This window comes from Aotus nancymaae, unplaced genomic scaffold (assembly GCF_030222135.1).
Source record: "Aotus nancymaae isolate 86718 unplaced genomic scaffold, 86718_ANA_hifiasm-v0.15.2.pri h1tg000062l, whole genome shotgun sequence".
Taxonomy (NCBI): Eukaryota; Metazoa; Chordata; class Mammalia; order Primates; family Aotidae; genus Aotus; species Aotus nancymaae.
In genome coordinates, this window is record NW_026988476.1 from 39,491,342 (window position 1) to 39,504,686 (window position 13,345).

Genomic DNA, 13,345 nt, shown 5'->3' on the forward strand with positions numbered 1-13,345 from the left:
TTATGCCTGTAATTCCAGGACTTTGGGAGGCCAAGGCAGGAGGATAGCTTGAGGCCAGGAGTTCAAGATGAGCCTGGGCAACATAGTGAGACTTCATCTCTACAAAATTAATAAATAAATTAGCCAGGCATGGTAGCACACATCTGTAGTCCCAGCCACTCATGAGACAGGCAGGAGGATCACGTGAGCCTGGGAGTTAGGGCTGCAGTGAGCCACAATTGTACCAGCCTGAGCAACAGAGCAAGATCCTGTCTAAAAAAAAAAGAGAGAGAGAGAATAGATTCCTACTCATTCTGAATGTCTAGGTCTCCTGCGGGTTCAAAGGGCTTCTCAGGCAATTCTCCCAGACACCCTGGGTAAGAGCCATTGGCAGGGGGCCCTGGTCTCTCTTGACACATTCCCTCCTCAGAATGACTGCTCAAGGAGCCCATGTTCACCAATGACCAGCATCAGTCCCCCTCTCTGGTTAGGACTCCTGAAAGAGCCTCGTTATGTTCTGGCCAAGCTACTTAAAAATTAAATGTGTATTTTCTGCTTCCCTGGCTCCTTAGCTCCTCCTGCATAGAAACCAATTCAGTTTGTCTTGGTGTGATTTTTAATTGCCATGCAAAAGTCCCCACATCCTTATAGTTCTTTTCAAAGAGTAATTCTTATTTCAAAACCACTTCACAGTAATTTCACAGTGTAGGAAATAATGTAGAAAATGCTCTAAGCAATTGCTGTTTTATCAAAGAAATTAATGGTTGATATAAGGGGAGAGCCCTAACGACCTAGCACTTTTACCCTATATCATTCTGCATCCTGATAGAATAAAGTTCATAGAGTAACAGAATTTACAAGGTAAAATTATACCTACTTATTTTGTCTCTTCCACCAGCCTGTGATTTCCTGGAGGACATAAATTACATTATTAACATAAGATATCATTAAAACCATCACTGGGCTGGTCTAAAGGTAGTGAGTTATCTCAACTGATTGTTCACAGTTAGAGATCAAACTTCTTGTTCTATTTTTTCCCCTCATCTCACTACTGTACTTGACTAGTCTTTTTAACAATTAAAAATAAAATAAATAAAACCATCATTGACGTGGACATATTTGTGGGTCTCCTAAATGAGGGTGGTTGAATGGAAGGCAGCCTGGTCATAGCACCACCTCTGGGGCTATGCTGACACCAGAAAGGCTCCTTTCAGTCATTACACCCAAAACAGATTTTCCTCTGTGATCTTTATGTATAGCAAAGCATATTCCTCCCAGGCCACCTGAGGCAACTGGGAGGTGACCTCCTCCTCCTGTTCCCCTTCCCATCCCACTGGGATAGTTTTGTTGTCTCGGTTCAGCTCTGACTGGTCTTATGAACTCTGGGGCCTACCTCTTAAACAGGGCAGGGCATGGTCAAGACTCTTCCCTCCAGTTCCCACAGGCTCCAACTTTGCTCTTTAATGACTTTATGGAAAACGGTTCGCTCTCTCTCTCTTTCTCTCACTGGACTGTGTTTCCTGTTTTCTTTTTCATTGTCATAAAAATCCTAGACACTGCTTAGGGTCCCACTGGTAGTAGATTGTGTCCATCTCTGACAGATCTTTCCCATGTGGCTCCTCCTTTCTAGAAATTCACTGATGTTCACCAGCCTCATCAAGAAAACTATGAACACCATTATTCACATTATTCTAACTTTAGATTGGATGTGGATTAAATGTTGGCATCACCTGGTTCTGTCAGATTGTCTCATCTGGCTCCTTAAAAACCAAAATGGGAAAATTCACATTTTGGTTATTAAATCAGAGTTCCAGCTGTCAGACCATACTGCTTGTGCTAGAGGAACGGTGAATAATGTGTGTTGGTAGCAAGAAAAAGGCAGACACTAAAGGGTATTTGTAACCAACGTAACTATGTAATAAAGGCAATGTTAGTATAAATTAAATACATACAAAATAAAGGCAATTATTAATACGTAAGAATAGGCTCCAGAGATGTTTCAGTTTGGTCTCCTTCTTCTTCCCCTACCACAGAAACCAAATGACCGTGATCATAAAGTGAGACTGGCACTGGGAAATGGCTTACGAGGAGATGTGTGGAAACAATTTGTCAAGAGATTTGGGGACATTCACATCTATGAGTTCTATGCTGCCACTGAAGGCAATATTGGACTTCTGAATTACACGAGAAAAATCGGTGCTGTTGGAAGAGTAAACTACCTACAGAAAGTAAGTCCATTGAAATATGAGAGCATACGTAGCCAGTTTTCAGAATACAGAGACTTCTTAAAAGCCAAGTCATAAAGATGTTGTTATCAGAAGTTAGGCAGCGTCAGAGCCATGGCCCATTCCTATCACCAAGAGAGGTTTTGCTCATTCTCTGTGATGATGACCTTAAAAAATCAGATCCTCCAGTTAAAAACATCTCAATTTCTATTAAGAACAATCCATTGTGCCTTTGCCATCTGCAACTTAGGTGAAGTCTTCCTGATGCCATTTATACTCATATGTGATAAAACACCTGAAGGTTACAAATTCCATAAGTTTATCATACGCTGTGAAACATAGCGTTTCCCTTTCATTGTGTCGTGCATCACAATCACCTGGGGAGTTTTTTATATGCACAGATGCAAGGCCCCACCCGCTAGCCTTTGGATTCAGTGGTTCTGAGAGGGAGCCCAGGCATCCCAGTGCTAGGATCTAGTAAACATTTATGTCCACCTAATAATTCCACCAGAGGGCCGGGCGCGGTGGCTCACGCCTGTAATCCCAGCACTTTGGGAGGCTGAGGCAGGTGGATCACGAGGTCAAGAGATTGAGACCATCCTGGTCAACATAGTGAAAACCTGTCTCTACTAAAAATACAAAAATTAGCCGGGCATGGTGGTGGACGCCTGTAGTCCCAGCTACTTGGGAGGCTGAGGCAGGAGACTTGCTTGAACCCAGGAAGTGGAGGTTGCAGTGAGCCGAGATCGCACCATTGCACTCCAGCATGGGTAACGAGTGAAACTCCGTCTCAAAAAAAAAGAAAAACAAAAAATAATAATAATCATTCCACCAGAAAGATACTTCTTATTTTTAAGCCAGTTCACATAGCAGTCTCTTTTCCCTGTCAGTCATTTTATTGCTTGTGGGTCTCTGTTGTCATCTTTGTACTCAAGCAGTCAGTCTTCCAGATAACCAACTATTCTGCAAATATCCAGAAATGTTCAGTAAATTCTGAGCCTCTACTGGCTTGAGAGGTCACTGCAGTCATTATGCCTCTGGGCAGCTCATCCTGTCTGGCCATGAAACAGCCACAGTGGAACTCTCACGCAACCTCTGTCCCCATGGATAGACCAACAGACTACAGAGAACAGTAGTTCACGTGCATAAGAGGCCAAGCTCTGGAGAGCAAATCTCAGTGCCACCACACACTAGCTGAGCGACCTTGGGCAGGTCACATACGCTCCTCAGGCCTCAATTTCATCATCTGTAAAACAGAGTTAACATGAGGAAATAATGAACCCAGTTCCTAGCCCGCACTCAATAAGGGAAAAGGATTGTTGAAAAGATTAAATAACTCATGAAAAGGCCCATAGAGGCGATAGCCCAATCCCTGTCATTTAATAGCCTTGAATAATTGTTAGCTGTGATGATGATGGTCACTCCATTTCTTGAATTCTGGCCTAATCTAAAGGTGTTCCCAAGTTCAAGGACCCTCTCTGGCAATGACAGCTCCACCTATGCTACACAGGTCCCTCCACAGTCCTCTAGACCTGCACTGTCCAAACAGTAGCCACTAGCTACATGTGGCTATTTAAAGTTATATTAATAAAAATTTAAATCCAGTTCCTCAGTCACACTAGCCACACTTCCAGTGCTGAATAGCCACGTGTGGTTAGTAACTACTCTATTGAGCAATGTAGACAGAGAACATTTCTATCATCACAGCAGATTTCTAGGCAGTGCTGCTGCAGACTGAGAATCGATCTCCTACTCCCCATTGGAACTGCTGCTGAGAGGGTCCATTAGTGCTGTGTATTACCTGTTCTTTACTTTCTCATCCATTGATGGCCATATTTTATTGTCAGTTTTTCTTCTTTAAGCAAAAATTAAAGAAAAAAAAACTTTAAAAAGCAGATGATGACATGCAATTGATGTGGAAGAAACATTCATTACAACCTATAAATTTTTTATATTCCTACAGATAAGAGCTACATTTGTTAGCCATAAGTGAAACTTGTTTTTTTTAATGAAGTCGTCTTCTAATACTAAAGCATATGGATTGGTTGCTTCATCACATAGGCTTGAATATAAATTTGAAATAGACACAGTAATCATGGCTAATAATTATATCCAAATACTGTCATGTTTGCATTTTTCTTCCAACAAGGAAAATAATATATTTATTATTGCTGTTACTGAATTGCTGAAAATTTAATTCTTATGCATTGAATTATATGTTAAATGTGATAGAGTTTTAATACTTTTATAGTTATGGGCATGAAATAATTATGCTTTTGATTCTAAAATAGATAACATTTCTGTAGAAACATGAAAAATCTAACAGTGGCGTATTAATATAAGGTTATATAAGATTTAAAAAACCCATTTGTGATATATCCACCAAAAGACACAAGAATGTTCATAACAGTTTTATTTATAATAGTCCAAAACTAGAAATAATCCAAATACCCATTAACAGGAAAATAGATAAATGAATCGTGGTATATTTATACAAGGGAAAACTGCATGCAATAGAAAACACCAACAATGATGGATGAATACTATAGACATATTGTGTGAAAGAAGCAGACACAGAAGCATACATTTATTTTATTTATCTGAAGTTTAATTGGGCCGGGTGCGGTGGCTCACGCCTATAATCCCAGCACTTTGGGAGGCCAAGGTGGGTGGATCACCTGAGGTCAGGAGTTCCAGACCAGCATGACCAACATGGAGAAACCTCATCTCTACTAAAAATGCAAAATTAGCCAGGCATGGTGGCACATGCCTGTAATCCCAGCTACTCAGGAGGCTGAGGCAGGAGAATCGCTTGAACCCGGGAGGAGGAGGTTGCAGTGAGCCAAGATCTCGCCATTTCACTCCAGCCTGGGCAACAAGAGTGAAACTCCATCTCAAAAAAAAAAAAAAAAGATTAATTGACAGTGATATAAGTCAGAATAGTAGTTAACTTCACAAAAAAGGGCAGGGGGGAAACTCTCTAGGTGAAATGAAAATATTTTCTCTCTCTCTCTGGGTAGCAGTTTTAAGGGTATATGCAAATGTAAAATTTCATCAACCTGTACCCCTATGATGTACTTTATGTACTTTATGTATGTTACACCACAATTTAAAAGAAAAAAATTATAAAAGATTTATACTCAAAATTATACATTTTAATCTTGCTAGAAAGTCATAACTTATGACCTGATTAAATATGATGTGGAGAAAGATGAACCTGTCCGTGATGAAAATGGATATTGCGTCAGAGTTCCCAAAGGTACAGTGGACTTTTGTTCAATCAATCTGTGCCCTTTCTTATCTTGACCAATTGACTTTTAAGGACTAACATATTATTGCCACATGGTAAAATTTATCAGAGTGGGGAAAAGCCAGGGGGTCATTTAAGTACCCTCCAATATACAGGAATTCCAAAAGGTGCTAATTTACTACTGCATGTAATATAATTATAGTTTTAAACCTAGCTTAACAACTTCTTGTTTATGAGGTAATGTTCTGTGGGAAGGGATATGTAATTGTGGTTGCAAAACCATAGTTTCAGGTGGTCTTTACCTTTAAGCTTTAACTAGTGTGCATTTATGTAAGTCTGTGTAAATCATTACTCAGTAAAAGATTAGCATTAAAAGAATTACAGGCCAGGTGTGGTGGCTCACACCTGTAATCCTAGCACTTATGAAGTTGAGGAGGATGGATCATTTGAGGTCAGGAGTTCGAGACCAGCCTGGCCAACATGATGAAATCCTGTCTCTACTAAAAGTACAAAAATTAGCTGGGGGTGGCACACATCTGTAACCCCAGCTACTTGGGAGGCTGAGGCAGAGGTTGCAGTGAGACAAGACTGCACCACTGCACTCCAGCCTGGGCAACAGAGCAAGATTTCATCTCAAAAAAAATAAAATAATTAGGCCATCTGCAGTACATATACAATAATGTACAGTATATGTGTGTATGGTATATATATGTGTGTCTGTGATATATATGTACATACAACTCACATGTACTCATGCATGGAAAACGATACTTCCTACAGCCAGTTTGTTGCCAGTGGGTTTATGGCATTAGTTTTAAGAGAAGGTTGATGTATACATTTGCTTACCTCTAGCACACAAAATAACAGTTTACTTTCTTCTACCTTAGGTGAAGTTGGACTTCTGGTTTGCAAAATCACACAACTTACACCATTTAGTGGCTATGCTGGGGGAAAGGTTCAAACAGAGAAGAAAAAACTGAGAGATGTCTTTAAGAAAGGAGACCTCTATTTCAACAGTGGAGATCTCTTAATGGTTGACCGTGAAAATTTCATCTATTTCCACGACAGAGTTGGAGATACATTCCGGTTGGTTTTTCTGAATCATTGAGCCAAAAACAAACACACGCACAGTTTGGCTTATTCCTAGATTGGAATCGCATTCCACTTTGGTTATGGTGCATTTCCTTCTCTATCTTTGGCACATAAGGTCAAACTCCTGTGTTCCCAGAGAATGAGGAATGAAGTGCACGAAGTGTCACTCTGCAGTGCACGGTTAACTTGGCTGAGCAACACCGGATGAGAATAAGCCAGGAAACCTGTATCTGATTTTTGGAGACAAAAGTCCATTTAACTCCCCTTGTTTGTCTTGTATTATTACTGGTCACTCTTAGGACAGCCAAGGATTTTCACCTTTCCAATCATGGAGGTGTTAAGATAAAATCAGATGCAAACTAACGTGGAGCTGATTTAGTTAAAGAGGAGGTAAGGGATTCAGAGCCCCTTCCCCCAACGCCTTTCATCCCCAACCAAATGGTTTCCCACAGAACCCCCAGGTCAGCACAAGGAAGTTTGGAAGTCCTTCTAATAGACCATGAAATTAATTCCCTACCATAGCACAGTCCTCCAGCCTCAGACACAGCTTCCTTCCTGTGTAAACTCCCTGAGGGCAGGCCCTGTGTCTGCCTCTTCACCCCCAGCACCTACCATGGTACCTGACACACAAAATCACTTTTTGCATGAATGAATGAGGAAGGGATGGAAGTTGTCTAACTGCAGTACAAAGACAGCAGAGTGGAATGAGGAGAACCAGGCTCACCTCTCCCCCTGAGCAGCAGTGGTATCAAGACAGGTAACCATTCTGGACCCCAGTTCTTTTGCCCTTGAGATGAGGGTCATGATGATTCTCAGGGTCCTTCCATCTCTACTATTCCACATCTTAAGATCCATATCACTTTATGTCATCTTCATGATATTAAAAAGATACTTCTGGGAGAACTAAAGAACTTTTAATGGTCTGGGCTTGGTGGCTCACGCCTGTAATCCGTTACTAGGGAGGCTGAGGCAGGAGAATCGCCTGAACCAGGGAGACAGAGGTTGTACTGAGCCGAGATTGTGCCTCTGCACTCCAGCCTGGGCAACAGTGAGACTCTACCTCAAAAAAATTAAAAAAAAAATAATAATTTTTAATGAAAACAAAATTTAACTCTTTATTAACTGAAAAATATCACCTGGTTGGGCTTTAACATTATAATCTCCCTGTAACTAAAGTATGATTGTTTTCTCCTTTCTTATTGCCATGAGACCCTGATATACAAATTATTAAAGTTCTATTAAAGAGAACTTCACAAACTGAATTAAATAGCAACTTGAGTTAGTAAGTAAAAAACTGAGAGGCCTAAACACAGCAGAAAATAGTTGAGATTTCTTTCTGATTTCCAGTGCCTCTCTTAGCCAGGGCTCTATTTTAACATTAGAACATTATTCTGTGTATTGCGTTTCATGTGGTGAGACTGAAATTCCACATTTTGTTATCTAGGTCTATACTTTTCCCTTTCATGTCTCAAGCAAGATACCCCAGCCAGGACTAAGTTGGGGAGTTTGAGGGGCCAAGGTGAGGAAAAGGAGATCAGCACGCTGCAGAAATCTGCAGGAAACACCTGCTGTCCATCATTACAACCTCAGCCAGAAACCAACAATGACCTCTGCTAACTTTGTCCTTTCTTCCAGGTGGAAAGGGGAAAACGTGGCCACCACTGAAGTTGCTGATATAATAGGACTGCTTGATTTTGTCCAAGAAGTGAATGTTTATGGAGTGCATGTGCCAGGTATACACAAAATATAATCTGTGCCTAAACCCATAGAGTAACTGAACATAATTTTAACCTCAAGGCAAAGTTTTTCATTGCTTTCTCTTGCCATCCAGAGTTAAACAGCTCTTTCAGCTGCCAGGGAGTAAGGAGTTTATGTCTGGCTTATGTTCCATTATAAAAGCCAACTCAGTACATTAGAACATGGCCTTCTCTTCAGTTCAGCTCCCAGCCGTTCTTGGGCTCACGGGCAAAGTCTCAGATATGGGGGCTCCACGCCACATTTGGCACACCTCAAGAAAAGTCATGTCATGCTTAAGAGCTGGGAAACGGTGTCCTGGCCTCTAAATTAGGAGGCACAAAGAAAAGCCAGTGCAGTTGCTAGAAAAAAAAAACTGGGGAAAAGTGGATTTTATACAGTCTCTTCTTTTTAAGATTTCTAAGCCCAGTTCACCTTAAGTTTCAGAATCATCACACAAGAATGTTGTTACCACAGCTTCATCTGCAGATCTGTTTCTGCCAGCAGAGTGGGGGAGGGCCAATGTCTGACCTTGAGTCCTGGCTTCAACACCTGCTGGCTGTTTGACTGTGGGCAAATCACTAAAATTAAGGATAATACCAGTCCTGTAGTTAAGGTTTTCAAGAGAACGAATTCATTTTAGTTACATCAATGCTAAGCATATATTTATCAATATATATATATAAAGGTTGTTGTGACAATAAATCACGTTAATTATAGGTGTCAGGATTCCAGCCTCCAAATTACTCTCCAAATATAAGGCACTAGGGATATTATTATTCCTCCACAACTCATATTTGGGATTCCCACCCATATTCAAAATAGTAATCCAAAAGTCCCTTTTTCCTAAGCTGTGATGGTTCTACATGGCCTGGTGCTTTTTATTATTTAAAGACTATTCAAGGCCAGATGCAGTGGCTCATGCCTGTAATCCCAGTACTTTGGGAGGTCAAGGAGGGCAGATCACTTGAGGTCAGGAGTTTGAGACCAGCCTGGCCAACATGACGAAACTCTGTCTCTACTAAAAATACAAACATAAGAGATGGGTGGTGGCTTGTGCCTATAATCCCAGCTACCCAGGAGGCTGAGGCAGGAGAATCACTTGAACCCAGGAGATGGAGGTTGCACTGAGCCAAGATCACACCCCTGGGTGAGAGAGTGAGACCTCATCTCAAAAAAAACCAAGAAGAATATTCAAGAATGTCTCTTGCTTGTTCCTCCCAAGCTCTAGGACAATGACACCACGGGAAATATGGCTACATCTTGGTGTGAGAGGGGACAGAATGTAAGGGGGTGTGAATACTCCCATTGGAGAATGCGTCAGGCCTTATGCCAGGTTAACACAATGGTCTAAGTTGTGGTTTTCAGCCATTGTGCCACACTTAGCTCTTGCAGACCCTTCAAATGTTGTTTATGCTTCTAAATGCCTGATTTTAAAAAGAATAACCCACAAAAGAGTATGTATGAGGTGAGAGAATCTAGAAGATGAAATGGAAGGATCTAGCCCAGTGTTCCTCAAAGTGGGTTCCCTGGATCAGCAGTGTCAGCATCACCCAGGAGTCTGTTACAAGTGCAGTTTCTCAGGCCCACCCCAAACTACTGAGTCAGAATCTCTGGGGTGGGGCCAGGAAGCTGTGCTGGCACAAACACCCCAGAGATTCTTAAAAACACTCACGTCAGGGATGAGGCTGCTGGCTGCCTGCCCAAGCCTTTCTCCCACTGTAAAAAAAAATTGAAAATATAATAAAATAAAAAACACTGAAGTCTGGCCAGGTGCAGTGGCTCACACCTGTAATCTCAGCACTTTGGGAGGCCAAGGCGGGCAGATCATGAGGTTAGGAAATCGAGACCATCCTGGCTAACATGCTGAAACCCTGTCTGTTTTACAAAAATTATCTGGGTGTGGTGGCATGTGCCTAAAATACTAGCTACTTGGGAGGCTGAGGCAGGAGAATCTCTTGAACCAGGGAGTCAGAGGTTGCAGTGTGCCAAGATCACATGACTGCACTCCAGCCTGGCGAGAGAGCGAGACTCCGTCTCAAAAAAAAAACAGAAAAAAAAAATACTGAAGTCTTATTTAGGGGATGATGAAAATGCACTAGAACTAGATCCTGGAGATGATGGTACAACATGGTAAGTGTGTTAAATGCCACTGAATTTTTTTTTTTTTTTGAGATAGAGTTACGCTCTTGTTGCCTACACTGGAGTGCAGTGGTGCGATCTCAGCTCACTGCAACCTCCGCCTCCTGGGTCCAAGCGATTTTCCTGCCTCAGCCTCCCAAGTAGCTGGGATTACAGGCATGTACCACTATGCCCAATAATTTTGTATTTTCAGTAAAGACAAGGTTTCACCATGTTGGTTAGTCTGGTCTCAAACTCCTTACCTCAGGCGATCCACCCTTCTTGGCCTCCCAAAGTGCTGGAATTACAGGTGTGAGCCACCATACCCAGCAAATTGTACACTTTAAAGTGGGTTAAAATGATGAATTTTATGTTGTGTGTTTATCACAATTTAAACACACACATACACACTAAAGTCCTAAAGTCTGAGAAGCACTAAAGCCTAGTGGTTCCAAAAATTTGGCCAATCATCAGAACCATCAGGAAAACTTTTTAAAGCCCAGATCTAATGGACCAGAAGCTCTGGAGTTTGGTACTCAGAATCTGCACGTCTTTTTTTAATTCCCAAGAGAGTCTAATGATCAGTGAGTTCTGGGAGCCACTGAAACAGAACAAAGGGGAGGAGGTTAACAGTCTTACAATGTTGGCAGACAGTCAGATAGGATGAGGAGCAGGTGTGCTCTGTGCTGCCCCAGTGATCAGAACTAAAACCAATGGATTAAAATGACCAGGGGGCAAATTTTAGCCTGAGAACTCCCCTGTAACCAAAGGAACCATCAATAGAATGGGCTTGTCACCCAGGATAGGAAATGCCCCCACCAACTAGGGCATGCAAAGAGAGGCTGAATGTCCACCTGGGATCCTGAGAGATTAGAGACAAATTCTAAAGTCCCTCCCAACTTTCAGATTCTGTGATTCTCAATGCCACACTTGCAGCTGTCTGGCCCCCCACATTCACAGAGGCTAGCCCCATTCCAGACTAGAAATGCAGCAGGACTGTCTGAAGTAAGGCACCATTCCACCATGGCTGATTCTGCACAAGGCAGTCACACATCTTGGCTTTGGACCAGGAGAGAATTTCTAAGTTTGGGCCTAGAGTAGAGTTCACTTTTTCTAGATGTCACACCTGAACTGCCCAGCTACTCTGTAGAACTTTCTGCAATGATGGAAATGTTCCATATCTGCACTGTCCAGTATGATAGCCAATAGCCACCATGTCACTATGGAACTCTTGAAATGTGTCTAGTGCAACTAAGGAATTGAATTTTTCATAATATTTAATTATAATTGATTTTAGTTTTAGTAGCCACAAATAACCAGTGATTATTATTAGACAGTGCAGCTCTAGAGAACCCCTGGCCAGAAGTGGCCTTTAGAATTAATCCAGAATTTCCAGAGGCTGGAACCATCCCCCAAAAGCTTAACTAGTCCCAAACCAACCTCCGAGAGTTGGGGCAGAGACCTGAGAGCCAATAGGCCCATTCGCCCCTAGGTCTAGAGTCGCTATTACCAGAGCAAGAAGGAAGGAGTCAGTCAATGCAGAAGATTTCTGTTGCATGAGCCTAATTCTAAAAGGATCTTCTTGGAGGCATTTGAGATTTCTGGGACAGGTACTAGGGACCCTAAAGTAAGAGGATCTGTTGTCCCTGCCTCTCTCCCTCAGACAAGAAGCAAACCAAATGAGGGGGGCATCTTTTTTTCCTTTTGCTGTTTGCCTTCTTTAAGGGCTATAGGTAAACACACAATCACCATGGGAGAGATTTTGAAAGCTGGGGCCCAGGTAACCAAGGGAGGCTCCTGTCCCGTCTCTGATTACAGCTGAGTAGTTCAGAGAAGTGGACCTGGACTCCCCCTGGGTCTGCTGGATCAGGTAGAAGATACATTAATGCCTAATTACCACTGTCCTCCCAAGAAAGCAGTGGTAACTGTTGGAAACTGCTCTGGGCTAAATGCCCTGCTGTAGGATCTCTTTTCTCTGTGGAGAGCACATCCTCTCGGGACTAATGGGAAGGCACAAAACAGCTCTTCCCTGTGCCTGCCTTCACCTCCCGTTCCACATCCTCTTCAAAATGCACAAAAGCAAAGCCATTAGAACCTTGATTAGATAAGGAGGTCTCCAAGGTGGTATTTGTGCCCAGAGGTGCAACAAATCTGACATTGCAACTTGAAAAACAACCCAAGTTCAGTAAGTCATGTCTGACAGTGGAGCAAGGACTTTCACTGGAGTCAAAAATAACTTCCTGTAGCCACCAGTCCAATCTACTTCCTACTCAGATGTGTTTGCGCAGACTGCTAAAAAGAAGGGTGATGGTTATAAGCGTGGGATCTGGAGCCAGGATGCCTGAATTCAATTCCGAACCCTGCCTAGTATTTGCTGTCTGACCTTGAATAAGTCTCTTAATGTCTTTAAGCCTTAGTTCTTTCATCTATAAAATGGAAATAACATCTATACCTCTTCAGAAGATTGTTGTGAGTGTTAAGTAAGATCATCAATAAAACACAGTATAGGGCCTGGAATATAACAAAGATTCAACCGTTATTATTACTATTAGTACATTCACTTTAGAGTATCTTTGACATGTATTTGTAATAAAAATTCCAACTATCCAAAAGAAATCCATGCTATAATGTTGTCTGAGTCCACAGTTCTTTGAACTAATAAAGCATCATAAATAGCCATAACACATCTAATTTTTTCTCACTTTATTTCTAGGTCATGAGGGTCGCATTGGCATGGCCTCCATCAAAATGAAAGAAAACCATGAATTTGATGGAAAGAAACTCTTTCAGCACATTGCTGATTATCTGCCTAGTTATGCAAGACCCCGGTTTCTAAGAATGCAGGTGAGACTCTTATTATCAAGTTCAATTATCTTCTCTCTTAGAGATCCCAACCTCTTAGGGAACAACTTGCCTTCTCCCAGGATGACTACATTTGCCAAAT

The 13,345-nt window shown here is 41.9% G+C and overlaps 1 protein-coding gene across 1 annotated transcript in view; it reads left to right on the forward strand.

Annotated features, from left to right (window-relative positions):
• The window catches only part of SLC27A2 (solute carrier family 27 member 2), a 51,223-nt gene that overhangs the window by 35,830 nt on the left and 2,048 nt on the right, over nt 1-13,345 (forward strand). Inside the window, exons 5-9 of the mRNA XM_012442398.3 lie at nt 2,013-2,207; nt 5,373-5,463; nt 6,342-6,540; nt 8,182-8,279; nt 13,115-13,245. Of these exons, the coding sequence (XP_012297821.1) occupies nt 2,013-2,207; nt 5,373-5,463; nt 6,342-6,540; nt 8,182-8,279; nt 13,115-13,245 (714 nt within the window). The remainder of the gene's footprint in view (nt 1-2,012; nt 2,208-5,372; nt 5,464-6,341; nt 6,541-8,181; nt 8,280-13,114; nt 13,246-13,345) is intronic.